The 25,498-nt window shown below is 43.0% G+C and overlaps 1 protein-coding gene across 1 annotated transcript in view; it reads left to right on the top strand.

The window, feature by feature from the left end:
- LOC105990063 (basic salivary proline-rich protein 1-like) overlaps window positions 1-25,498 on the top strand; it is a 183,614-nt gene that overhangs the window by 22,789 nt on the left and 135,327 nt on the right. The window contains exon 2 of the mRNA XM_013022376.1: window positions 4,534-4,751. Coding sequence (XP_012877830.1) covers window positions 4,534-4,751 — 218 coding nt within the window. The remainder of the gene's footprint in view (window positions 1-4,533; window positions 4,752-25,498) is intronic.

Here is a 25,498-nt window from a genome sequence, read left to right as displayed (position 1 = left end):
CGCTGTCCCTCAGCTCTTCAGCTCAAGGCTAGCGCTCTACCACTTGAGCCACAGCGCCACTTCCGGCTTTTTTCTTTTTGCTTGTGTGGTACTGAAGAATCGAACCCAGGACCTCATGCATGCAAGGCAAGCGCTCTACCACTGAGCCACCTTCCCAGTCCCATGATGGTTGTTCTCAGTCTTGACTCCTTCCTAGGGCTTTTCATGGTCCATCGCAAGCGCCGGAGTCTCCTCAGATGCCGCTTCACAAAAGAGGTCCCCGGACCGCACCAAACGAGCACACCTAGACCCCATTCTAAACCCCAAAGTCCAGCAGTCATTTACCCCATATGCCAAACAGAGAGACATGATGAAGGGTAGAAAATTTATTACATGGTAGCCAATGGGAAGATAACACTTAAGAACATCTTGAGCTATCTTCAGAGGTCTAGACATTGTCTTCAGTTTTAAAAAGAGAGAACTGGAAAGAGAGGGTGATTAAGGTATGTATAATTAAAGTCATAGATATGACCTGGATTGCCTTGAGCTCAATCTTCATCTCTGGAGGGAGTTCCATAAAAGTTATCTTTTTATTACTGGAACAAAGCAGGAACAAGGTGGTCTACCAAGTTCTTGGCTGTTTGCTTTAAGATGACTAGAAGAACACATTGCTTATTTGAGAGGCAGTTTGCCTTATCTGAATCGTTCTGCCTACAAACAAGGTGATTTCAAAGGGTACAGATCAAATGACACAGATGCAAATTTGGTTTTTGGTTTTTTTTTTAGTTCATTCACAGGACCTAGGAAAATGATCTTTTAAATTGCCTCTTACATGTGCCCAGGATGGTATTGGATCTGGATTCTCAGCATCTTGAGTAGCTAGGATTACAGGCATGGGCTCCTGGAACCCAGCTCAAATTTCTAAATTAAACACTATTCTCAGTGCTAAAAGGGCATTAAATACATTTTTTGTATATGTCCATCTTACTTATGTGATGGCAGTAGAATACATAAATATGAAATAATTAGTTACATCCATACTACTCATTAGAAATTCTATCTATATTTAGTACTTGGAAATCCATCTATTTTACCAAATAAAAATTCTGAATGCAAAGCTCAAAAAAAAGACACCAAAAATTATCAAAAAAAAAAGTTGCCTATACAAAACTACTACCAGGAGAGTGAGGCAGCAGACCATTTATTGAGACCTGTCTGGACAGGCCTTGGGCTTTAGGGTGGCCAGTAGCAGAACCGCTGGTAAGTACTAGATGAAGTAGAATCGATGAGGGTGGTATTTGCCTGACCGGTTTCTGGGATGGCTGGAATATTTGGGCTTCAGAATTTGCCTCCTAATTTTTGTAAACAGTTCATAAACCACCTAATGTCTTTTAATAGATAATGAAACAAGAAGTCAAAAGATTGCTTAAACAAGTCTCAGGATTCCTCTCGAGACTCCTTTCCAGATGATGAACTTTTGCTATTTTCTTTCTTTCTTTTTGTGGTCAGTCGTGGGACCTGAACTCGGCCTGGGCGCTGTCCCTCAGCTCTTCATCTGAAGGCTAGCACTCTACCTCTTGAGTGTCAGCCCCACTTCCAGTTTTTTTTTGCTTATGTGATGCTGAGGAATTGAACCCAGGCCTCATGCATGCAAGGCAAGCGCTCTACCACTGAGCCACCTTCCCAGCCCCATTGCTCTTTTCTTATAGAGCTTTTCTTTTCTTTCAAATAAACTCTTTCTTACTAAGCATTTGTGGGGGTAGTAGGGGAGACAAAAACCAAGTCTGAATAGGTCTGTTTTTATATTGACTGAAAAAGAATGACTGAAATACCTTGGTTAGAACACTTGCCAAATTTTATATCCATGTCTGCTTAAATATCTGACTCCTTTGCCAGATTACTCTGGAGTACTGTTTCCTCTTCTATAAGCAGTTCTAACCTGTTTTGTTTTGTCAAGATAATGTCTTACTGGATAGCCCAGGCTGGTCTCAAACTCATGATCCTCTTGAGCCAGCCTTCCATGTGCTCAGATCTTAAGCCTGCACTACCATGGCAGGCTTAAGTCTAATTATTGAATAATTTATATTGCAGATGCCTTCCTGGTGCCTTTTAGTGCTAGTCAGTGCACTGTGCTAGTCATCAGGAGTTGAATAGTGGCAAAAAGACATGTGACTTTTGCTCTTAGAAAATATACAGTCAAGCCGAGCACCAGTGGCTCCTGCCTGTAATCCTAGCTACTCAGGAGGCTCAGATCTGAGGATCTCAGTTTGAAGCCAGCCCAGGCAGGAACGTCCATGAGACTCTTATCTCCAATTAACCACCAGAAAACTGGAAGTGGCACTGTGACTCAAGTGGTAGAGTGCTTGCTTTGAGCTGAAGAGCTGAGGGACAGTGTCTAGGCCCAGAGTTCAAGCCCCATTACTGACACACATAAAAAAAGAAAATATGTAGTCAGAAAGATCAGTGCCTGGGCTGGGAAGGAGTGCTTGCCTTGCATGCCTGAGGCCCTGGGTTCGATTCCTCAGCACCACATAAGCAAAAAGAAAAAAGTCAGAAGTGGCGCTGTGGCTCAAGTGGTAGAGCGCTAGCCTTGAGCTGAAGAGCTGAGAGATAGCGCCCAGGCCCAGAGTTCAGGCCCCATGACTAGACTCAAAAAAAAAAAAAAAGATCAGTGCCTTAAATATTCTAGATTTGTCTGATTGATTAATTGAATTAATGGAAATTCATTGCAAAAATATAAACATAAAAGAGATACCCTTAAGTTTTTCTTACGCTAATATGAAAGACATTTATATAAATAATAATTTCAATGTGATAGGGAAGTATTATAATAGAAATATGCTCCAGATTCCCTGGTGGCACAATGAATGAGTAGAGTGAGAAATTCTGCTTGGAATACAAAACAGAATTACTGGATGTATAAATATTTGCGCAAGTGTGTTTAGGTATCTTCTCTTCCCTCCTCTCTCTTGTCTTTCTCCTTATTCCTCCTCTTTTCTTACCCCTTTTTTCTATTACCTTTGCACTTTAAGGTTCAACCCAAGTGCCAAATTGATAATAATTTTTTACTGACCACTCCTTCCTTCCTTCCTAAAGTACCAGATATACATATATATGCACACACACACACACACACACGTGTATGTGTGTGTATTCTTTGTATCTGCCAATGCCCTCCAGAGCCTAGCACATAAACAGTACTCAATGAACTCAATAAATGCTTCTTGCGCAAGTATAAATTAAAACTATGATATTACCACATCTCCAATCAGAAAGGTCAAAATGAACAGGATTCAGAATATTATACTGTTTATTTCTTTTTCTTCTTCTTTCCTTGTTTGTTAGTTTGTGTTGAAGTCTCTCTATGTAGCTCAAGCTGGCCTGAAACTAGCTATGTAGCATAAGTTGACATAGAACTCTCAATCTTCCTGCCTCAGCCTTCTGAGTGCTGAGATTATAGGCATACATCAGCCATGTCGAGAATATCACATCTTGATTTAGATGTTTTAAAAATGGAAAATTTTAAAATTGCTGAAGTAATAAAAATGCTACAGAAACATTTAGCAAAACTTATTTGCAGGATTCACTAAAGCTGAACCTATACATACCCCTATTACTCAGTAGGTATGTATGTGGGTACATGAGTGTTGTCTTTCTAGTAGAAATAAAGCTGAAATTGACTCTTGGCTAGCGCTCTACCACTTTAGCCACAGCTCCACTTCCAGCTTCTTTTGGTCGTTGGTTGGAGATAAGTCTCAAGGACTTTCCTGCTGGGTGTTTGACTTTGAAACAAGATGCTCAGATCTCAGCCTCGTGAGGTGCTGGGATTTCAGGTGTGAACCACTGACACCCGAATGCGCTACATTTAAAAAAAAAAACTCTTTTATGCTTTATGGGACTTGCGAATCCAGATTAATTATTCAGACTCTTGAGAAAAGGTAAGTTGGCACTGATGTTTATGAACAGGAACAGAAGCTACCAGCAGATGACATTGGTTAAAGTCTCCAAAATAAATGCCAGAGTGGAAGAGCCAAGCCGCCTGACCAGGAGATACGCCTCATCCATCCTTCTGCCACTGGGGTTCGTGGCTAAGCAGTCATTCATCCTGCCAACCCGACACCAGTCAAGAATGACCAAAAATTCTTCAGGAGGGCGACTAATGGCAATGACACCAGAGGCATTTTGGAAACCCGACAGCTAGCTCTGGCTCCCGGCCTTGAACGGACGCAGGGGAGCGCGGTTCCCAGAATGCCCAGCAGGTGTCGCTGCCGCGCAGCCGGGCCTGGGGGACCTGTCGGCCTTACCTGGGCTCCCTGCGCGCGCGTCTCACCTGGGCACCGCGCAGCTGGCGCCGCGCGGAGGCGCAGTGTGTGGATCCCGCGCTCTCCTTAGCCCAGGGCGCCCCTATTGCTGGGCTGCTCCTGAGCCCGGTCTTGGTGCTTTACCCCGGGGCGGTCGCCCGCACCAGCAGCCAGGGGGCGGGGTCCCGCCGCGCGCCGAGGAGGGCGGGCGAGTTTGCGCCCAGGTGTGTGGCTGCAACCCGGGCTGGGCCAGGTGCAGGCGCACACGGCGCCCCAGCAGCCGCGAGAGGAGGTCGACGAGAAGATGCCGCTGTCGCCGCCACCTCAAGGCGATCCCAGGGAGCCCAGCCCGTCCAAGGCCCCCAAGAAACACGGCTCCTTCCATCTCTGGCGCCCCAAAAAGAAGCAGCCGCCTCCGCTGTCTCAGTGCGGAGTGTTCGTTCCGCACCCGGCGCCCGTCGGCGAGGCCAGGTAAGCCGCCGAGCCCCGCGATCTCACCTCCTCCGCCCCTTGGCTTCCCCGGCCGCTCCGAGCGCCCGGGTCGGCTAAGGGTGCCTTCACCGCGGACGAGTCCCCGTCTGGATACTCTCCCTCCGCTAATCTCAACCCGAGGAGGAGGAAGTGGCAAGGGTCAGCCCCCCCCCCCCGCCCCGGTCTATGGTGGAGAAACTGGGACGGAAGGGTAAATGTCTCCGTTGGAGTCCGAGACAAAAGTAGTTAACGTGTAACTGGTTTTTAATTTTGCATAGATTTTTGTGGTGGTTTTATTCTATGGGTGGACTTCATTATTCAGTTACTCTACCAGAGTTGATGCATTGCTTGAACAATCATCAATTTTTAGTAGTGGGTATTTGACAGTGACCGGTAGATCCTTCCATAAGTGTTTTTAAACCACACCCTTAGGGACGATAAGGGCTGGAATAAAATTGCACAAAACTTGCATTTTGGACACATTTTTCTTTTCTTTTTCTCTTTTTGTCGGTCATGGGGCTTCAACTCTGGTCCTGGGCGCTGTCCCTCAGCTCTTCAGCTCCAGGCGAGTACTCTACCACTTGAGCCACAGTGCCACTTTTGACTTTCTGATAGTTTATTGGAGATAAGAGTCTCCAGACTTTCCTGCCCAGGCTGGCTTTGAACCAATCCTCAGATCTCAGCCTCCTGAGTAGCTAAGATTACAGTTGTGAGCCACCAGCGCCCGGCTTTTCTTTTATTTCTAAAATAGTCTTAATTTTGTAACCTACGAAGATCCACTTAATACAATTTTTTATTGAGGACAGTAAGTACTAAGCACTAGCCAGCAAAGTTGACCACGGTGTGACATTGCATGTTGTCCCAGCACCATTCAGGAGGCTAGACAGGAGAATGGCTTGAGTCAGGAGCTCTAGGAATTACTTCCTTCTTTCTTTTCTTTCTTTCTGTTGCTTTCTTTCTTTCTTTTTCCTTCCTTCCTTCCTTCCTTCCTTCCTTCCTTCTTTCTTCCTTCCTTTCTTCCTTTCTTTCCTTCTTTCTTTCTTTCTCCGTGGGGCCTGGGGCTCTTGGTTACCTTTTTCTATCAAAGCTGGTGCTCTAGCACTTGAACCATAGCCTCATTTCTAGTTTCTTGCTGGTTGGAGATAGGAGTCTAAGGACTTTTCTGCCTAAGCTAGCTTTGAACTAGGGGTCCTAAGTTCCCAACAGAGGGACACCATGAGCATCACTAACAGTGGGAAGAACATGGCACTTTTGAAGAAGATTGACTAGCTCAGAGCTCGATGAGCCTGTGTGAGGGCTTGGAGAAGTGCTAGGAGAGAAGACACTCAAATTGTCTCTTATCTACCATAGTGGTAAATAGTTGTAACAGAACATACATCGCTCTATCTAAACACTTAAGGTGCTTAATTATACACTGAAATTTCCAACAAAGTATAGAACTTCAAAATGAGGAATCCAAGGGCTGGGGATGTGGCTAAGAGAGTAGAGTAACTGCTTTGAAGGTACAAGACTCTGATTTCAATCCTAGTACTACCAAATAAGTAAGTAAGTAAATAAATAAGGTATCTAACCATGAAATGCCTTTACCATTGCTTAAGTAAAAGATATTTTAGGGCCCGGCATCAGTAGCTCAATCCTGGTTCAAAGCCAGCCTAGTCAGGAAAATCCATGAGATTTATACCTCCAACTAACTACAAATCATGCACACGCGCATGTGCACATGCGTGCGCATACGCACGCATGCACGCGTGCACACACACGCACACAGGAGCCCACAGTTTTAGATACTTTTGTGTTTTCCTTATCTGACCTAATCTCATCATTTCTCTTCTATCAAATCTAACAGCACACATACAGATGTACGTTAGCTCAATCTTGAAGCACATCATTCTTTCCTTCAGAACTGTAATGAACTTAGTGCTAACAAATGTTCTGAGAAGCTAGATGCACTGGTCAGTCTTTGGGATGTCTTTCTAGCTAGATCATCTTTACAACTATTTTATGTATTTCTTTTTTTGGTTGTGGGGCCTGAACTCTGGGCTTGGGCGCCGTCCCTCAGCTCTTCAGCTCAAGGCTAGCACTCTACCACTGGAGCCACAGCGCCACTTCCGGCTTTTTTCTAATGTGGTGCTGAGGAATCGAACCCAGGGCCTCATGCATGTAAGGCAAGCGCTCTACCACTGAGCTAACTTCCCAGCCCTATTTTATGTATTTCTGAGAGAGCATACCTGTGGCTGAATCTCATTACGATTTCTGGTCAATCTTTGGTCCATGTGGCTTGAAACCATGATCCTCAGAACTCAGCCTCCTGAGTAGCCAGGATGACAGGCATGAGCCACCCGTGCCTGGCAAAAATGCAGGTTAATATGCTGTTACTTTTCACAGAAGACTTGCTATCCCCCTGGGCCTACCTTTGTCCAATTATTCTCTTGTCATCAGGCCACCAGTGGGGAGTGTGTGTACAGAGGGTGTGGTGAACCCTAGCCCCAGGTCCCTTCACAGTCAGGACTGTTATTTCTTAGGTTTTTAAATAGGTTTGTAAACAGGGCTACAGAGCAGGGATTCTCTATGTGCATTTCTATCCCTGTTCTTCCACTTACTGTGACACTCAGTTCTGTCATGCTGGGCATGCTTTTTGTGGCACAATTTCCTCATTCACCAAATGTGAATAATAAGAGATGTGATACAAATAAGCATATTCATGCACATCAAGCCCGCAACACAGCATGAGCAGTGGCACCTGCTTAGTGGATGTGATTTCTCTTTTTGTATGTGTATCTTGATTATTCTTCTACCTTAGCCTACCTCAGCCTCCATGCTGGGTTTATAGGTGTGCACCCCCATGCCTGACAGGGTAGTCATTTTATGTATTTCTTTCCTGCTATGTGGTGGGAATGTTTTATTTCCAAAGCACTCTATGCTGTTTTGATTAGAACTGGGCTGTGAAGGCTGGGTTCAGAGCATTTGCTTAGCATGTGTGAGGTTTGTCCCAGGCTTGATCACTAGTACTGAGGAGAAAAAAAAGATAAAGGGAAATAAGCTTTTAGGTAAAAGTCAAATGCAGTGAATTTTCTTTCTTTTTCATTTTTACCTGCCTATACTGGTGCTGGAACTCAGGGGCTCACGCTCTTGCTTAACATTTTTCTCAGCATTTTTGCTCTGCCACTTTAGGCAGATCTCCCTTCTGGCTTTTTTTTTTTTTTCCTTCCTTTGGTTGTGGGGCTTGAACTCTGGGCCTGGGCGCTGTCCCTGAGCTCTTCAGTTCCAGGCAAGCACTCTACCACTTGAGCCACGGTACCACTTCTGATTTTTCGGCAGTTAATTGGAGATAAGAGTCTCACAGTTTTCCCTGCCTGTGCTAGCTTTGAACCATGATCCTTGCATCTCAGCCGTCTGAGTAGCTAGGATTTCAGGCATGAGCCAGCACCCAGCCCCTTCTGGCTTTTTGCTGGTAAATTGGACTTAAAAGTTTCTTGGATTTGTATGCCTGTAATTGTAGCAACTTGGGAGGCTGAGATCGAAAGATCTAGGTTCAAAGCCAGCTTGGGCAGAAAAGTCTGTGAGACTCTTAACGTAACTAACCAGCTGAAAGCCAGAAGTGAACCCAAGTCCCAAAGGTCCCTTAAGTGTCTCCAAGCCAGTCACTAGTGGCCCGTGCTTGTCATCCTAGCTACCCAGGAGCCTGAGATCTGAGGATTGTAGTGGGGAAGGGCAGTGAGACAGCTCAGTGACAATGTAAAAGATTTTATTGAGCGAAAAGTACTGACCAAGACCAAAAGTGCTCCAGGACCGCACCTGGAGTTGGGATCCCAGGAAATGGCCCGAGTGCCAGCCCATATGGGCTTTTAAGCATTTTGGGCTAGGGTGGGGAAAGGGGAAGGCTGGGTGTTGGTTTTAGCCAATGATTGTTACAAGAAATGCACACCTTAAGTTTAAATTTCCTGCCAACGTTTTGCTTGTGGGAAGCAGGGGAATAGAAGAAAGGGTGGTGATGGTCCGCTGGGTTAGGGCTCCCATTGCTCAAAAAACAGCAGAAGCAGAGTTACAGAGTTACCATTACAGTTACTAGCTAAAGTAATGAGCTACCAGGGAAGTCTTATCCACAGCACACTTACGTTTATATCTTAAAATCATTCATTATCCATTTTACACAATCCAAGTCAAATATCATATTCCATCTTTATGTCCTCCACCATATCAAGGATCACAGTTCAAAGTCAGTCTGGTACATCTGTAGATGTCACAGAAAAATAAAATGCAGAATTAGGAAATATCAGCCTTTTCTTTTCTTTTCAAGCTAGTCCTGGGGCTTGAATTCTGGGCTTGGGACTGTCACTGAGCTTCTTTGACTCAAGGCTAGCTCTCTACCACTTGAGCCACAGCACTTCTGGCTTTTTCTGCGTAGTTTATTGAGTAGAAGAGTCTAATGGACTTTCCTGCTAGGGCTGGATTTGACCATGATCCCCAGATCTCAGACTCCTGAGTAGCTAGAATTATAGGCATCGGCCACCATCTATACTTGGCTGGAAATCCCATTTTTAACCTTCCTTTAGACAGTAATTAAAATGAGTGGGAGTAAGTTGATTTTAAGCTTGGAAAAATACTTGGTGGCAAAGAAAGTTGGCCACTGGCTGTATTTATTATTGTTGTGTCTCATTTCCCGCCAGCAATCCTGAGTGTCAGTCATCAGAAATTACGATTATGGTGTCCCAAAGGCAGTTACCAGCAGCTCAAGCAAGAGATCTGACTGATTACTTAAAAACACTATGCATAATGCTCCTCTTAATGTTCTGGAATTTGTTACTAAACAGTTGCAACACTTCTGGCAGTCCCTATCTAGGTATTTTGTAGTTGGGGTGCAGGATCACAATTATATATAATACATAAGAAAATACAAAGAGCATGTGTTTTTTTTGTTTTTTCTTTCTTTTTTTTTTTTTTTGTCTGCTGTGGGGCTTGAACTCTGGGCCTGGGCGCTGTCCCTCAGCTCTTCAGCTCAAGGTGAGCACTCTACCACTTGAGCTACAGTGCCACTTCCGGTTTTTTGGTGGGTTATTGGAGATAAGAGTTTCACGGCCTTTCCTGCCCGGGCTGGCTTTGAACCGAGATCCTCAGATCTCAGCCTCCTGAGTAGCTAGGATTACAAGCGTGAGCCACCAGTGCCCGGCTTGAGCATGTGTTTTATAATGACTTCAAACCATATCTGTGGAAATGTTCTTCCATTCAGATTTGCTAGATAGATGCAGTTGAGCCGGAGCTGGTGGCTCACGCCTGTAATCTTTTTCGATGTGTGGTTTAGAAAGCAAGCACTGGCCCTCATCAAGCCTGGGTAGTAAAGGCTCACTGGGCTTTGCCGGCCATTTCTTGGCTCTCCTGCCTTGCAACTCTTGTCTTGATTTCCTGCTGTTCAAAACAGCCGATACTTTTTTTTTTTTTTTTTTTTTGAGGAAGTGATTCAGTTTCATCCAGGAGTTCATTAGGCTGTACTTTGGATGACAAGAGTAAGAGCAATTGTATTCCTGCATGTGCTAGTAAACAGGTTTAAACAAGCTACTCTAACACTTGATTTGAGACTTTTTTTTCTTTTTTGTTAAGATAAAAGTAAAGTATTACAGAATATCTGGCACTTGTTCAGACTTTTGATTCTTTTATTCTCTTTCCCATTTGTCCTTTGTGACTATCTTAATCTCATCCTATAAAAAGTTTCTAGTTCTTTGGCCTAGAAGTCTGGGTAGCTAGTGGATTGTTGGCACTTAATTGTATTTTTGTGATTTAAAAAATATTTATTGTTATTATAAAAGTGATCTACAAAGGGGTTAGAGTTACAGAAGACATTACAGAAGTACATTTCTTTTTTGGATAATGTCACTCCCTCCTCTGCTTTCTGCCTCAGTTTTTCCTGCTCATCTGCACCTACAAGTTGCATAGTTCAATTTCAACTTAGTGTCTAGTGTGTACCACTGCTGCATTTGTTTACCCTTTGTCCCACCATTTCTATGCCCCTCTCCACTCCCGCTTGCCCTCTCAAAGATAGATAAATGAACAAGCAGAACAAAAAGAAAAGAAAACAAATTCTTTTTTCCATTTCCTGGAGTTCCTTTAGATAAGTATTATTTTTATTGTATTTTATTTTTGTTTTTTGCCAGTCCTAGGGCTTGAACTCAGGCCTGGTTTCTGTCCTTGAACTCTCTATGCTCAAGGCTAGAGCTCTACCACTTGAGCCATAGCACTACTTATGGCTTTTTCTGTGTATGTGGTACTGAGGAATCAAACCCAGGGCTTCATGCATGCTAGGTAAGCACTCTACCACTAAGCCACATCCCTAGCTCTGATAAATACTATTTTATATGATCAGGGGTACATAGGAATTGCACCCTTATTTTCCTCTCCTAAGAATTACCTTCCTTTGGTTTTACTGTGTGTAAATTAATTGTACTTTTTTATGCCATATGTATAAAATGTTTTTTTGGTTTTTTTTTTTTGCCAAGGGGCATTGTACACATAAACTAACATGTTGATGGGGGCGGGGGAGATGGGAAGGGATGGGAAGGGAAAACAAAGGAGGAGGCAATAATGCTTGATAAGAAATGTACTCGGGCTGGGAAGGTGGCTCAGTGGTAGAGCGCTTGCCTTGCATGCATGAAGCCCTGGGTTCGATTCCTCAGCACCACATAAGCAAAAAGAAAAAAGCCGGAAGTGTTGCTGTGGCTCAAGTGGTAGAGTGCTAGCCTTGAGCTGAAGAGCCGAGGGACAGCGCCCAGGCCCAGAGTTCAGGCCCCACAACTGGACCCAAAAAATAAAAAATTTTAAAAAACTAAAAAAAATAAAAAAAAAAGAAATGTACTCATTATCTTGTCCATGTAATTGTAACCTGTTTATACGGTATTTTCACAATTAAAAAAAACTAACATGTTGACTTAAAGCCTCTTTGAACAAATCTTTAAAGTTAGAAAATAAAGCTGGGTGCTAGTGACTTACATTTACATTGCAACCTATTTGTGAGGCTGAGATCTAATGATCATAATTCAAAGCTGGCCTGGTCAAAAAAAAAAATCTGTAAGACTCTAATCTTCCATGGACCATAAAAAAGCATAAATGGAAGCGTGTCTCAATGTGATAAAGCACCAGCCAAGAGTAGAAAAAACTAAGAACCAACATATACACAAAATTCTTTTTTCAGAAGTGAGGCTGGGTCTCAAATGGTAGAGTTCCTGTCTAGCAAATGTGAGTCCCTCAATATCCAATACTGTCACCCCAATAGCTCCGAGTGTGTGTGTGTGTGTGTGCGCGCGTGCGCATGTGCGTGCGTGCGTGCGTGCGTGTGTGCGCGCACACACACACTAGTCCTGGGGGCTTGAGCTGAGGGCCTAGGCGCTGTTCCCTTTTATGCTCAAGGCTCTACCACTTGAGCTACACTCCACTTCTGCTTTTAAGTTTCATGGACTTTTCCTATTTGGGCTGGTTTTGAACTGATGTCCTCAGATCTCAGCCTCCTGAGTAGCTAGGATTACAAGCCTGAGTCACCAGTGTCCAGTTTTCATAACTTTATTTAGTGTTCATAGGGGCCTACAAGTCCTAGGTGTGTCCCATACTTATTGGTATAGACAGAATGAAGTCATGTATTTCTTCCTTACAAAGAGGCTTTTGGGAAGTTATGCATCAACTTCTTTGCTTTCACAGAGTTCCTATTTCTGGGCTACACCTCCACCATTTTTCAAACCTGCAAAAGTTAAATGAAGAGGAACACAATTTCTACCTTAATGTCACTCTTAATAACTGATCAACAAAGAACAAAAGTGCTATTTATATGGTTTTGGTGCATATTTACTGAGGAAAAGGGACCTGCAAGGGACAAGGAAGAAGAAAATTCTTTTCAGCCAGAATTAAGTTAAATGAGCATAAGGAACCTTTGTCAAGAAATAGAACACGAACAATTACTGAGCACTTTCTATGGATAGTTACTTTCCTGTTCAGTGCTTCTCATTTATCTTCATAATGACTCCAAGAAATTAAACCATTTTACCCCGACATGCACAGTTAAGGAAACAACCTGAAAGGGGTGAGTACATAATGGAGCCATATTTATAAAACTAAAGCTCATTGAATGAGTAGTTGGTAGACGGTATGTGTATGCATTTGAAACTAAAGCAGAGAAACATCCAAAAGAAATCTTAGTATCCCTCTCTGTTCTTTGCTCTTTGAAAATCCAACAAGGCCCAGGGCTGGTAGCTCAAGCCTGTCATCCTAGCTATTTCGAAGTCTGAGAATGAGAGGATCATGCTTCCAGGGCAGCCTAGAAAGAAAAGTTCCTAAGTCACCTACTCAGCTCCTGGCTAGACTCAGTAACACACACCTTTAATCCCAAGAATATGGGAGGTTGAGGAAACTGAACATGGTGGCTTATACCTGTCATCCTAGCAATGACAAGAAGCCTAAAATAGGTAGATTGAAGTCCAGGTCATGTGATTAGACAGGAAGCAAGACCCAAACTCAAAATGACCAGCATAATATAGAGCTTGGCCAAATTGCTTGGTAGGGAAATACAAACAAACAAACAACAACCCATCCAACCCCAGGAAGGAGAATTTCCCTTGTTTTGATTATCTGAACATTTCCTGGCTCTGCTGCAGAGAAGGGAATATACAGGAGCGAAGAATTCATGTGTCTTGGGAGTTCTGCGGGCATCCGAGACCTGAGAAACCCAAACACATGATTGCGTAGAGGAATGTGACTCAGATCCTCAAGGATTCACTAGTTGCACCTGATTTATAATCAAGCCCCAAAGTCACAGAATCTTCTCTTCTGCTGCTTGGCTGATTTACAGAGTATGCAAAGTACTCTCAGTGAAAACTTTTCATTCTGCACAGTATTAACTATAGCTCCAAAAGAAGAAACTATAAATGACCCACTATAAATGAGTCTGGCTTAAAATCTGGAGAATATGATGTAAAAGAATTACAAAAATTGTTTACATAATCTTTTTTTAATTGTGAAAATACTGTACAGAGGGGTTACAATTGTAACATGGGCAAGGTACATAATTTTTTTTTAAATCAGTGCTAGTAAGGCGTTTTTAGTGCCTATTTCTCTCAAAATTAAATTGTACTTTCACCTGTTTTAGATATAGGTCCCATGACCTAGCACAGGCTGGCCTCCAATATTATATGAGTTGGCTTCTACCCCCTGAGTTCTGGGATTATAGGTGTGTACCAACACACCCAAATTTATTTTGATTTTTGAGTAGACCTTGACTTTGATCACTACATTTAGAAAGACTCATTAATTTGTCTGAATATTTTATGCATAGGACTAACAGTAGGTCATAAAAGAGAGTAAGCCCATTTCTTTTCATAATATACTCTACTGAATATTTGCTAAAGTATTTTTGATTTAAGGTAGTTATTTTAAGGTATAAATTGCGATAGTCATTCCTATTGTACAGTTTGCAGAGTACCATTGGAAATTTGCTTCTTTGTGGTAAATCACATATTTTTTAATGGTCTTTTAATTCTAAAAAACAGTTACCCAGTGGCAATAGTAGTTGGAGCATGGGGTTTGCCCCTTTTATTCATGACCCAAGTAGATGAGCATTGGTACCTCCCTCGTACGTGTGTGGTGACTGCCTCACTGGCAGGTTTAGTGAAGTAGACGTGTAGGATGAGGCTAGTCCATCTGCTGTACACACGATGTGAATGTGTGCTTGGCAGGGATCCCTGGCGTGGGAGGCCCTGGCAAGGGGAGACTCTGGTGTGTTCACTGCTGAGCCAGTTAAAGTTCTATAGTTGGAAAATAGTCTTACTCTGCTGTCTTCCAGAGAAACTGAGCTCATTAGCATTCAGATAAGAAGTTCCTGCACTTACTTTTATAATAAAGAAGTTTGGACATGAACAAGAGAGAGGCTGAGAGATAAAGGAATATAATGCCTATAGAGGATAGCTTTATAGGAGTGTGTGTGTGTGGGGGGTGTATGTGTGTTGAAGTACTAAGGCTTGAACTTGGAGCATGAGTGCTGCCCCTTAGCTTATTTGCTCAATGCTGATGCTCTATCACTTGAGCCACAGCTTCACTTCCAGTATTTTGCTGGTTAGTTGGAAACAAGAGTCTTCTGTATGTCTGGGCTGGCTATGAACTGCAATCTTCAAATCTCAGCCTCCTGAGTCATGAGGATTACAGCCATGAGACACTGTGCCCAGCCTCCAGTTGGGATTTTAAAATCATGGATTGGTAGGAAAGAGATTTTGAGTGCTTCAGTGACTTGTGCTTGCAGAAAGGGAAGAGGCCTGCCTCTCTCACGCCTCCTCATGGACTTTTCTGCCTCTCACTTTACTTGTGTATTGCAATATCAAAGCTCCTTCTTTCTTCGTCTCCTTCATTTTTTAAAAACTATTTCTTTGTTTTTTTTCTTTTTTTCTTTTTCTGGTTGTGGGGCCTGGGCGCTGTCCCTTAGCTCTTCAGCTCAAGGCTAGCTCTCTACCACTTGAGCCACAGCGCCACTTCTGGCTTTTTCTACTTATGTGGTGCTGAGGAATCGAACCCAGGGCCTCATGCATGCAAGGCAAGCACTCTACCACTGAGCCACCTTCCCAGCCCAACCCCCCCCCCACTTCATTTTTTTAAAGCACTTTTATTAACATGTATTTGTTGTACCAGGCAGGGGAAGGTAATTGTGACATTTCCACCCACGTATACAACCTATTTCAAGCAAACTCACCTATTACTCTCACCCCACTCCTTCTTCTTAAGGCAATTTGAACAGGTTTCACTGTTCTACTTTCATATATGCAAACAAACTTGCTTTGACCATAAACTCCTTGGGCTATATTCATCCTTATTTACCCTCACCCCACTTTAGCTTACCCCACTTTCAACAGAATCTTTTTTGTAGCACATTAAAAAGATTCTAAATGTATATGGATTTTTATTAGCAGCAAATGGGTGGCTGGCCACTGATGCCTCAATTTAACTCTTCCCTCCTTCAGCTCTTTTGAAAGTCTTTCCTCTCGAGGGCATTTCCATTCTTGGAGTCTGATAACCCAAGACTCTGCCCTAACTTGTAGGACTTCATCAGAACAAAAACCTAATGTCATTCCTTCCCAGCCACCTTTCTGATTAGAACCACCTTTCTCAGCAGAGCTGTTTACCTTCAGGCCCCAGCAGGCATCTTTACTTTTTTTTTTTTTTTTTTTGTCAGTCATTGGGCCTGGACTTGGGGCCTGGGCACTGTCCCTCAGCTCTTCAGCTCAAGGAGAGCACTCTACCACTTGAGTCACGTCTGGATTTTTCTGCTTATGTGGTGCTGAGGGCCTCATGCATACAAGGCAAGCACTCTACCACTGAGCCACCTTCCCAGCCCCTACTTATTTTTATAAAGTGAAAATTTCAGTAGTATAGAACACAGAGTTGGAAAATTCAAATACTGAGCTGGGTGTGGTAGCATGCACCTGTAATCCCAGCTCTTGGGAGACTGAGGCAGGAGGACAGTGAGTTCCTAGGCTACATAATGAGACCCTGTCTCAAGCAAATAAAGAACTAAGTAAGAAAATCCCAATATTGGGTGATTTTCAGATATCCTTAATCTCTTCTCGGAAGTGTGTGATTTGAAAAGGTCACTGTCTAGGCAAAAGATTCTGGAGCTCAAAAGCCAGGCCTTGGTCTTGGGACAGAAATCCTGAGGAGCTGGAATCTCAGTTCCCTGAGGCACCAGAGCTTGGCAGTAGACCACAGAACTGTGGCCTAGCCATGCAAATGAAGCTGATGACTTATTAACCAATCTCCGTATGATGAGGTTAATTCTGGATTTCATTTGTACCAATAATGTAGAAGAACTAAAAAAAAAAAATAAGATTTGAAGGAAAAAAATGAGACCAGTAGTCTAAAGCCTTGAATCTGTTCACTCAAAACATGACTTGGCTTTCCTATAGCTTTGATTCTTCACTTATAATAGGAGGGTTAATTCAGTTTTGTTCTAATTGTTTTGTTTGATTTGTTTTGTGGTACTAGGGTTTGAACTCAGGGCCTTGTACTTGTTATGCAAGCCTTTAGTTTTCAAATCCTGTCCCCCAGCACTTTTTGCTGTAATTTATTTCTCAGATAGGGTCTCATGCTTTTGCCCATTTTGCCTCAAACTGAGATGCTCCTACCTGTATCTTGAGTAGCTGGGACTCCAGATGTGAACTATCATACCCAGCTTGTTCAGATAGAGTATTGCTAACTTTTTAAAAAATCTTTTACTCAACTAGCCTTAAAGCACAGTTCTGCCTGTGAGTAGTTTGGATTACATGCACTTACCACTATGCTCACTCCTTATTCTAGTCTTAAAGTCCTCTGGATTACATATTTGAGTGTAATTTTCATAAGTGTTTTTCATTTTGTAAATACAACAAGGTCTAAGGCATATAGAAATGGAATTGGTTTTAATGAAGTTATTTCTGACATTTTCATTGAGTGCCCCTTAACAAAGCATAGAGATCCATCAAAATTACAAGACTAGCTGGCAAGTTGGAGTTTGTACACTCCTTTGAGTGAAAACCTTACATATCTTGGATGATTGCAAAAGAGATGAGAAGAAATGGCGAAAGTTATGCAGTTAATGTACAGGTGCAATGTGAAGGAGTAAAACATCTGTGTGCTGATTTGAGGGATCCCATACAACATGGGCATGTGTCTTTGTGTTTACTCCCTATTGACTAATTCAGCATGAAGTTACAAAATATTCACAAACATACCCCAGGCACTCCTATTTGTAGCCTAATCCTTACTAATGATAAGAATTCAGAAATGAATTAGAGACGCTGCAGTGGCATGCATCTAATGTCTCAGATAATCAGGAGGCTGAGATGGGAGGATCAGGAGTACCAGGCCAGCCTGGATAATTTCCATGGGGGGGGAGGAGAGAGAGAAAAGAGAAAGAGAGGGAGGGAGAAAGGGAGAGGGAAAAGGGAAGGCAGAGGGAGAGAAAGAGAAAAAGAGTGAAAGGAAGGAAGGAAAGAAGGGGGAGGGCTAATAGAGGGGAGTAAGGAAGACTAACTAGGTGGAAGGGAAGGGAGAGAGGAAGGAAGGAAGGAAGGAAGGAAGGAAGGAAGGAAGGAAGGAAAGAAAGAAAGAAGGAAGGAAGGGAGGGAGGGAGGAAGGAAGGAAAGAAGGAAGGCAGGCAGGCAGGCACAAAAATGATGGAGCCAGGTGCTGGTGGCTCATACCTATAATCCTAGCTACTCAGGAGGCTGAGATCTGAGGATCACAGTTCAAGTCAGCCAGGGCAGGAAAGTCCATGAGACTCTTATCTTCAAGTAACCGTCCGAAAACCCGGAAGTAGTGCTGTGGCTGAAGTGGTAGAGCACTCACCTTGAGCTGAATTGCTCAGGGACAGTGACCAGACCCAGAGTTCAAGCCCCATGACTGGGGGTGGAAAAAAAGAGACTGATGGAGAAGGAAATCTTACATCTGTCTTCTGTGTAGTCATATGTCTTGATATTTGAAATTTTTTTTAATCCCAAAGTGCTTTCTTTATAGATTTGAGACCCAAAGCCTTCAGCCCTGAGCTATGGCTGTCTTAATTCTGCTCCTGGTGCTGTTATTTCCTGCCTGAGTTACCTTAACATAAATCATATCAGCTCTTTAGAACTCAGCTCCCTCAATGATAGAAAATGAGGCTTACAGGTTCTGGCAGATGTTGTGTTTTATTTGAATGTGGGAGAGACCAAGACAGATGTTACATGGCTGCCAGTCCTGAGCACTGAATTCATACCCTGTGAAGGGTAATTTTATCAGGCAGGGAAGGTCCTGAGCAATTGGTCTTAGGTGGGTTCTTCCAGCAGCTGACTGTGACGGGGATTCAGGTCTAAGGTAGATACGGGAAATTCCTGTAGGGAGTTGGGCAGGAAAGGGAAGGCAGTCATAAGAGAAGAATTACCATGCCAGTTCCCTGGTTGGATAATGGAGGTTAATCCCCTTAGAAGATCTGGACTTCCTGTGGCACTCAGAGCTATGTTACCTCAGGTGGCAGGAAGTAGGCCACAATGCCCACAATGGACTGCTCCAATAGTGTACTATTTTGTTGGCATTTCCTGTCTTACACAGTGTGGGTCCCTGCTAACCAGAAAGCCCTCCGGTGGTTGAAAGTCGGAGTGTCTCAGTCTAGTGGGCCAGGCACTGCTGAGGGCCATAGGCAGGGCTGCTACAGGCTGGTCCCAGCAGTAGAGCCAAAGCAACACCCCCAAAGGATAGCCTGAAAGAGTGCCAAGGGAAGGGCAGTAGGCCTTTCCTTCTAGAAGGAAACCCCACTGAGGGACACCACAGAGGGATACTAAGAAACTCAGTCCGGCAACTTTGTCTCCCTGTAAACACAATGGCATGTGGCAGGGCAGCCAGGGAGGGGCAGCGAGCTTAGACCGGGTGACAGGACACATGCAGTCACTTGTCAAAATTGCAGGTTGACAGATGGCCACACTAATCACGTAGCCCTTTAGGCAAGGGCTGTACCACTGAGCCACACCCTAACCTGCACGTTGCCCTTTGTGAGAGAAGCGTCCACCACAATTCTGTTTTCGTGTGTGTGTGTGTGTGTGTGTGTGTGTGTGTGTGTGTGTGTGTGTGTGTCCTGTGGTTTGAACTCAGGGCCTGAGTGCTGTCCCTGAGCATTTTGCTGAAGGCTAGTGCTCTGTCTCTTGTGCCACAGTTATACTTCTGGCTTTTTGGTAGTTATTTGGAGTGTCACAGACATTCCTGGCTTCAAGCTGAGATCCTCAGATCTCAGCCTCCTGAGTAGCTAGGATTACAGGTGTGAGCCACTAGCACCTGGCTACAAAGTTTACTTTTAAACAATCTTTTGCAGCTGGAAGTGTAGCTGAGTGATAGATGAAAGCTTCTCTTGCATATTCAAGAGCCTGAGGTCAAAAAGCATCATCATAGGGTGAAAAAAAATGTATCTTTCTACCAATTGCTCTTTCTCTAGTAGAAAAATATGTCCATCTCTTTGTGCTTAGTTCCTATTTCATATATTTATAGAAGTTTAAAATTTTTAACATTTATGCTGATACTAAAAGCTAAATGTATACTAAAAGCTTCTGTATTACTGATGGCCAGAATCTAACAAAGATATAGTTGTAACTTTATTGTGGAAATATTAAGTTAGGTATAGTTAGGTGAGATGGGAAGATTGCTTGAGCTCAGAAGTTCAAGGTCATGACTGGGAATGTGGCTTAGTGTAGAGTGCATTCCTAGCATGCATGAAGCCCTGGGTTTGACTCCTCAGTACCACATAAACAGAAAAAGCCAGAAGTGGTGCTGTGGCTCAAGTGGTAGAGTGCTAGCCTTGAGTAAAAGAAGCCGAGGGACAGTGCCAGAGCCTGAGTTCAAGCCCCAGGACTGGCAAAAAAACAAAAAACAAAAAAAGTTCAAGGCCAGACTGGCAACACAGTGAATCTGTCTGTCTGTCTGTCTGTGTCTCTATGCAGGGTCTCATTAGGTATCTGAGGCTGACCTTGAACTCAGAATCCTTCTTCCTTGTATCATGCTCATTGCTATTATGTAATCTTTTACTGCAAATCTATTGATACCCAAATAGGCCCAATGAGAAATCTCATGTTCATTTTTTATGCCTCTACATCCATGGAAGGTAGATAAATAATCACACAGGTGATAAAATCAGGATAGGTCTAAAACCTTTTCTAGGAAGAGAATGGTATTTGGATATAAGGTCTCACTCAACTAAATCTCTCTTAGTCTAGGTCAGCCCCTCGCACCTCATTGTCCTATACCTGGCCTTGCTTTCCCCATACATCCTATAAAATCCCCTTGGCCTGTAAGGAAGGTACTGTCTCTACTTTGGTGCATAGAGTCCCAAATAGACCTGCTCTGATCCTTGAATTTGTCTCTCTTCTTCCATCTCCTCTGTTTTCCTAATGGTGGACAGACGCTTCACATAGCTTTTTTTGAAAAGGATGTTGTGAAATAAATTTGACATAGTCATGAAGGTAGAATTTTATGGGCTTAAAAAAAAAAAAAAGAGTGTGAAAAGTCCCGCCACCAGCGGCTCACACTTGTAATCCTACATACTGAGAAGGCTGAGATGTGAGGATTGCAATTCTTTTTCTTTTTTAAAATTGTTATTACACAGGCGATTTACAGAGGGGTTATAGTTATACAAGAGAGGGGTTATAGTTACACAAGTTGGGTAAGGAGTAAAATTTTTTTTTTTTTGGCAATGTCACCTCTTCCCTAGATTCTTCTTTTCAATTAATCATCAAAAGCTGGGAGTGGAGATGTGGCTCTAGCCATGGGCAAAACCACAAAACAACAACAACAACAAAAACGCTGGTTCAGTCTCCAAGTCCTGAGTTCAAGCCCCAGGACTGGCACACACACAAAAAGTATGTTTAAAGTTCATAGGCATGAGCCACTGGTACTTGGCTATACTGATAATTTTTATATTTTAAGACATGTCTGAAACTTCTCCTTTACATAAGTAATCATGTATTCTACAACCAGATTATAGCAGATGTGTAAAATTTTAGTGTTTTTTTATATCTGCAAATGTGTAAATGAAATTCATATAGACTAGATTCACAAGAATAGTTTGAGGCCAGGTGTCTGTGTCTCATGCCTATAATTGTAGCTACCTAGAAGGTTGAGATAGGAGGGATGAGGTTCAAAGCTAACCCAAGTAAGCAAATTCCAGGGACTCTTATCTCCAATTAGAAAAAGTGTGGATCAAGTCGTAAAGTGCCAGCCTTGATTTAAAACAGTAACTAAATAAGAAGGTGAGGCCTTATGTTCAAGATCCAGTTTCTGCAAAAAAGAAGAAAAAGAATAGTTTTGGAGGCTAAACAGAAAAAAGGTGATGGAGCTGAATTACTTCAAAATGCATTGACACTATTTGAAAATGACATAAAGAACTTCAGTAAAAGCTGTTGATCAATAGGGAGATAAATGGGGTGAAGAAAGAAAAAACAATAGAGACTATTATTCTGAGGGAAATATAATATATGCACATTTGAAATTACATGGTGAAGCTTCTGGTACAATTAATATACGCTAAAAACAAAAGAATGACAGGAAAGTAAAAAAAAAAAAAAAAAAAAGGAGAATGAGGATGGGTACCAACCAGAGGAGAGGAGAGGGCTGAAAGGCTGAATATGGACAAAGCAGTTGACCTGCATGTGTGAAAATAGAACAAGCCTGGGAATGTGGCTTCATGGTGGTAGAGTGCTTGCTTAGCATGCACAAAGCCCTGGGTTCAATTCCTCAGTACCACATACATAGAAAAAGCTGGACGTATGCTGTGCCTCAAGTAGTAGAGTGTTAGCCTTGAGCAAAAGCAGCTCAGAAACAGTGCCCAGGCCCTGAGTTCAAGCTCCAGGACTGGCAAAAAAGAGAAAGAAAGAAAAGAAAGAAAGAGAAAGAAAGAAAGGAAAGAAAGAAGGGAGGGAGGGAGGAAGGAAGGAAGGAAGGAAGGAAGGAAGGAAGGAAGGAAGGAAGGAAGGAAGGGGAAGGAAAGAAAGAGAGAGAGAGAGAGAAAAGAAAATAACAATGAGGGTGACGTTGTCCAAAAAAGAAATGTATTCTTTACCTGACATATACAACTGCAACCTTTCTGAACATCACCTTTATAATGACAATTTAAAAAAGAAATTAAGCCAAGTGCCTGTAATCCTAGCTACTCAGGAGGCTGAGATCTGAGGATTGAGGTTTGCTGCTCACCCAGGCAGGAATTATCTCCAGTTAACCACCAGAAAACTGGAAGTGGAACTGTGGCTCAACGTGGTGGAATACTAGCCTTGAGCAAAAAAGCTCAGGAATAGCATTCAGGCCCTGAGTTCAAGCCTCATGACTAACCTCTGCCCCCTTCCCTCAAAAAAATAAAGAAAAATAGTGAATTGTAAATTTAAGAAGAAAAAAGAACAATGGAATCTGTTTAAATTGTTTTAAGAAGTGGGGAAGGGGGTAAGGGAGATTTAACTAGGTGAGGTAAATCAAAGTATGTTATGGACATGTATGAAAAGTCAAATGAAACCCTCCTTGCACAACTAATTATGCTAAGTAAACAATGGTAAAGGTAAAAAAGAAAGAACAGTTTGAGAAGGCTGAGCTTTCTTTTCTAAGAGACTACAATACAAAAGCAACACCCGGGGCTGGTGTGACTGGCTTTCTAACAAGGCCCTGACATAGAGATATGTGATTTCCTCTGATCCTGCCTTTGTTTCCACATCTATTGTTTCCCGCTTGGCAAGTTGGCCCCAGATAACTTCCTTTTTTAATCTTTCATATGTCATCTCTCAGGGGTTCTAAAGAATGTATACACTACTTTGAGCCACTGAGTGATGACTGTCTGGGCTGGTGAGTTTGCATGATTAGTACATAGGGCCAAAGAGGTTGGAATTATGGCTGTCTTTCCAGTGTGTGACTGATCAGTATTGCGCAGAGGAAAAAAAAAAGTTTCCTTGTTCATGACCTGCATTTCTCACTGCACTTGTGCAGTGTCAGCTACCAGGTACCAGAGTGTTACGCTCAGCCCAACTGATCATCTGCGTAGAAAAGCCACCTGTAGATCTGACTGCTCATTGTGGGTGACCAGTGCAACTTCATTTAGGGTAGGAAATAGCATGGTGTGAACTGTGACCTAAGGCAAAGCTCTAGACACCCCACTGCACCTTGCCAGGGACATCCCACAAGACATGTGGGGCTCTTCTTCTTGTGGTGTTTTTGCTAGGGATTGAACACAGAGCCTCTTCTATGCTAGGCAGGTGCTCCACCACTAAGCTACGTCCTGCTGACCACTTCTCAAAAGGGGACAAAGGTAGGCTTGCTATTGACACTGATTTAAGAAAGAAGTGAAATGCTCTCATTTTTATCTGCTGTTTTGTTCCCCTTCTTTCTTATTTTTGTAACTGTTTCTCAATGGAGTAAGATTTCAAGGAGTTTACCAGGGGACATGACACAGGACACTGTGAATGATACAAAAGAAGGGAAGGATGGAACCAAGTTAATAAGGCTAAAGCAAAATCAGCTGGCCATAATGGCCCACCTGTAGAAGGATGGATGCAAATGTGGCTATGAGTTTTTTGGTACTCTCAGCAAAATGAGATGGAGGTTGATCAAGAGAATTAGAGCACTTCTTCAAGGTCAGAACTGAATATTCCCCAAGGCAACCTCAGAGAGAGAATTTTATGAGGTAGAGTGATAGCAACAATTTCTTAAAATGAACTGAGCAACAGGTCTTGGGATTATTTCTCATAGTCCCTAATACTGACTTAGAAGCTATCTGAATCAAAGGCAATTCTGCAAGGGGCTCATAAATGCAATCTAGGAATGGATGTGAAAATGCACAGAACATCAGCACAGGATCGGGATGATTTGTAGAACAGGTAGAATTAGTAGAATTCACACAGTGAAGTTGTATACAACATGCTTTAAACCCTAGGTGGAAAGACACATTGAAATATTAACGCACAGGAAAACAAGGAAGGAAGGAAGAAAAGAGGCTAAAGGGGTTCATCTTCTCATTTGCCTTTCATACACAGGAAAGGGGATGGGGCACCACTTCCCACACAGGCCTTAAGCATGGATGAAAGATCCGCTTAAAAAGAGAGGGAAAAATGTTTATTGCAGCACTGTTCGCAATAGCTAGGATATGGAAACAACCTAGATGCCCCACCACAGATGAATGGATCCAAAAATTGTGGTATCTATACACAATGGAATATTATGCAGCCATTAGAAATGACAAAATAATGGCATTTGCAGGGAAATGGATGGAGCTAGAAAGAATCATGTTGAGCCAGGTAAGCCAAGAACGAAGAGACAAACAGTACATGGTCTCCCTGATAAGTGGATGCTAAATCCAAAATGTTAGGTGATACGACAAAACTAACAGGACTTAAGAAACAAAGAACTCCCACTCATCTGGTTGAACCACTACCAAATATCCCCATGCTGCTGATCACATATATGGTATATAACATGTGAGCACCGTTATATATTAGACTGTGATAGACAATTTGCTCCAGGAAAGTTAGAATGAACTTGTGACTTTAAATGAGCATCATTATTCCACAATACTGTGAATTTCCGGAAATTATGTAATCACTTAATCACAATCAAAAAAAAAAAAAAGAACCCTGGGGGAAGGGAGGGAGGGAGGGGATGGTAGGGGGAAAAATTTAAATTTAAAGGGGAGGGAACAAATGAGGGCTTTTTGGCCATAAGAAGTGAGGGTGGCCTGAGAAGCGCTGGGTCTGAGAATAAGAAATACAAGGGCTTTGGTACCTGAGAAGAACTACACTGAAGCTTAGGGGCAGAACAGTCCTCTGTTCCTGCTCTGTGCTTGCACTCACTGGCCCTGCCACATGGGCCCTGCCACGTGTTAGATTGCAGTAGACAGTGGCATGATGGGGCTCACCTGTCAGGAATCAGCATCCACGCTGCATATTCCAATAGGAGCCTCGCATTAGCTGATTACCACCTTTGGACATGAGGGGATGGGTCGTCATCCAGAAAAATCTAATTGGCAGGGGCATTCATGCTGGGGGGAAGGTAGAGGGACTGGAATGAGCAAGGCTGTTTTTTTGGTTTGGTTTGGTATGCAGAACTTCCCCTCACTTTTTTTTTGGGGGGGGGTCCGGTCGAGGGGCCTGAACTCTGGGCCGGGACGCTGTCCCTCAGCTCTTCAGCTCAAGGCAAGCGCTCTACCACTTGAGCCACAGCGCCACTTCCTATTCATCACCTTTATAATGACAATTTAAAAAAGAAAT

This window comes from Dipodomys ordii, unplaced genomic scaffold, assembly GCF_000151885.1.
Source record: "Dipodomys ordii isolate 6190 unplaced genomic scaffold, Dord_2.0 Scaffold62, whole genome shotgun sequence".
In the NCBI taxonomy this organism is placed as follows: domain Eukaryota; kingdom Metazoa; phylum Chordata; class Mammalia; order Rodentia; family Heteromyidae; genus Dipodomys; species Dipodomys ordii.
This window is presented reverse-complemented; position numbering and strand designations above follow the sequence as displayed.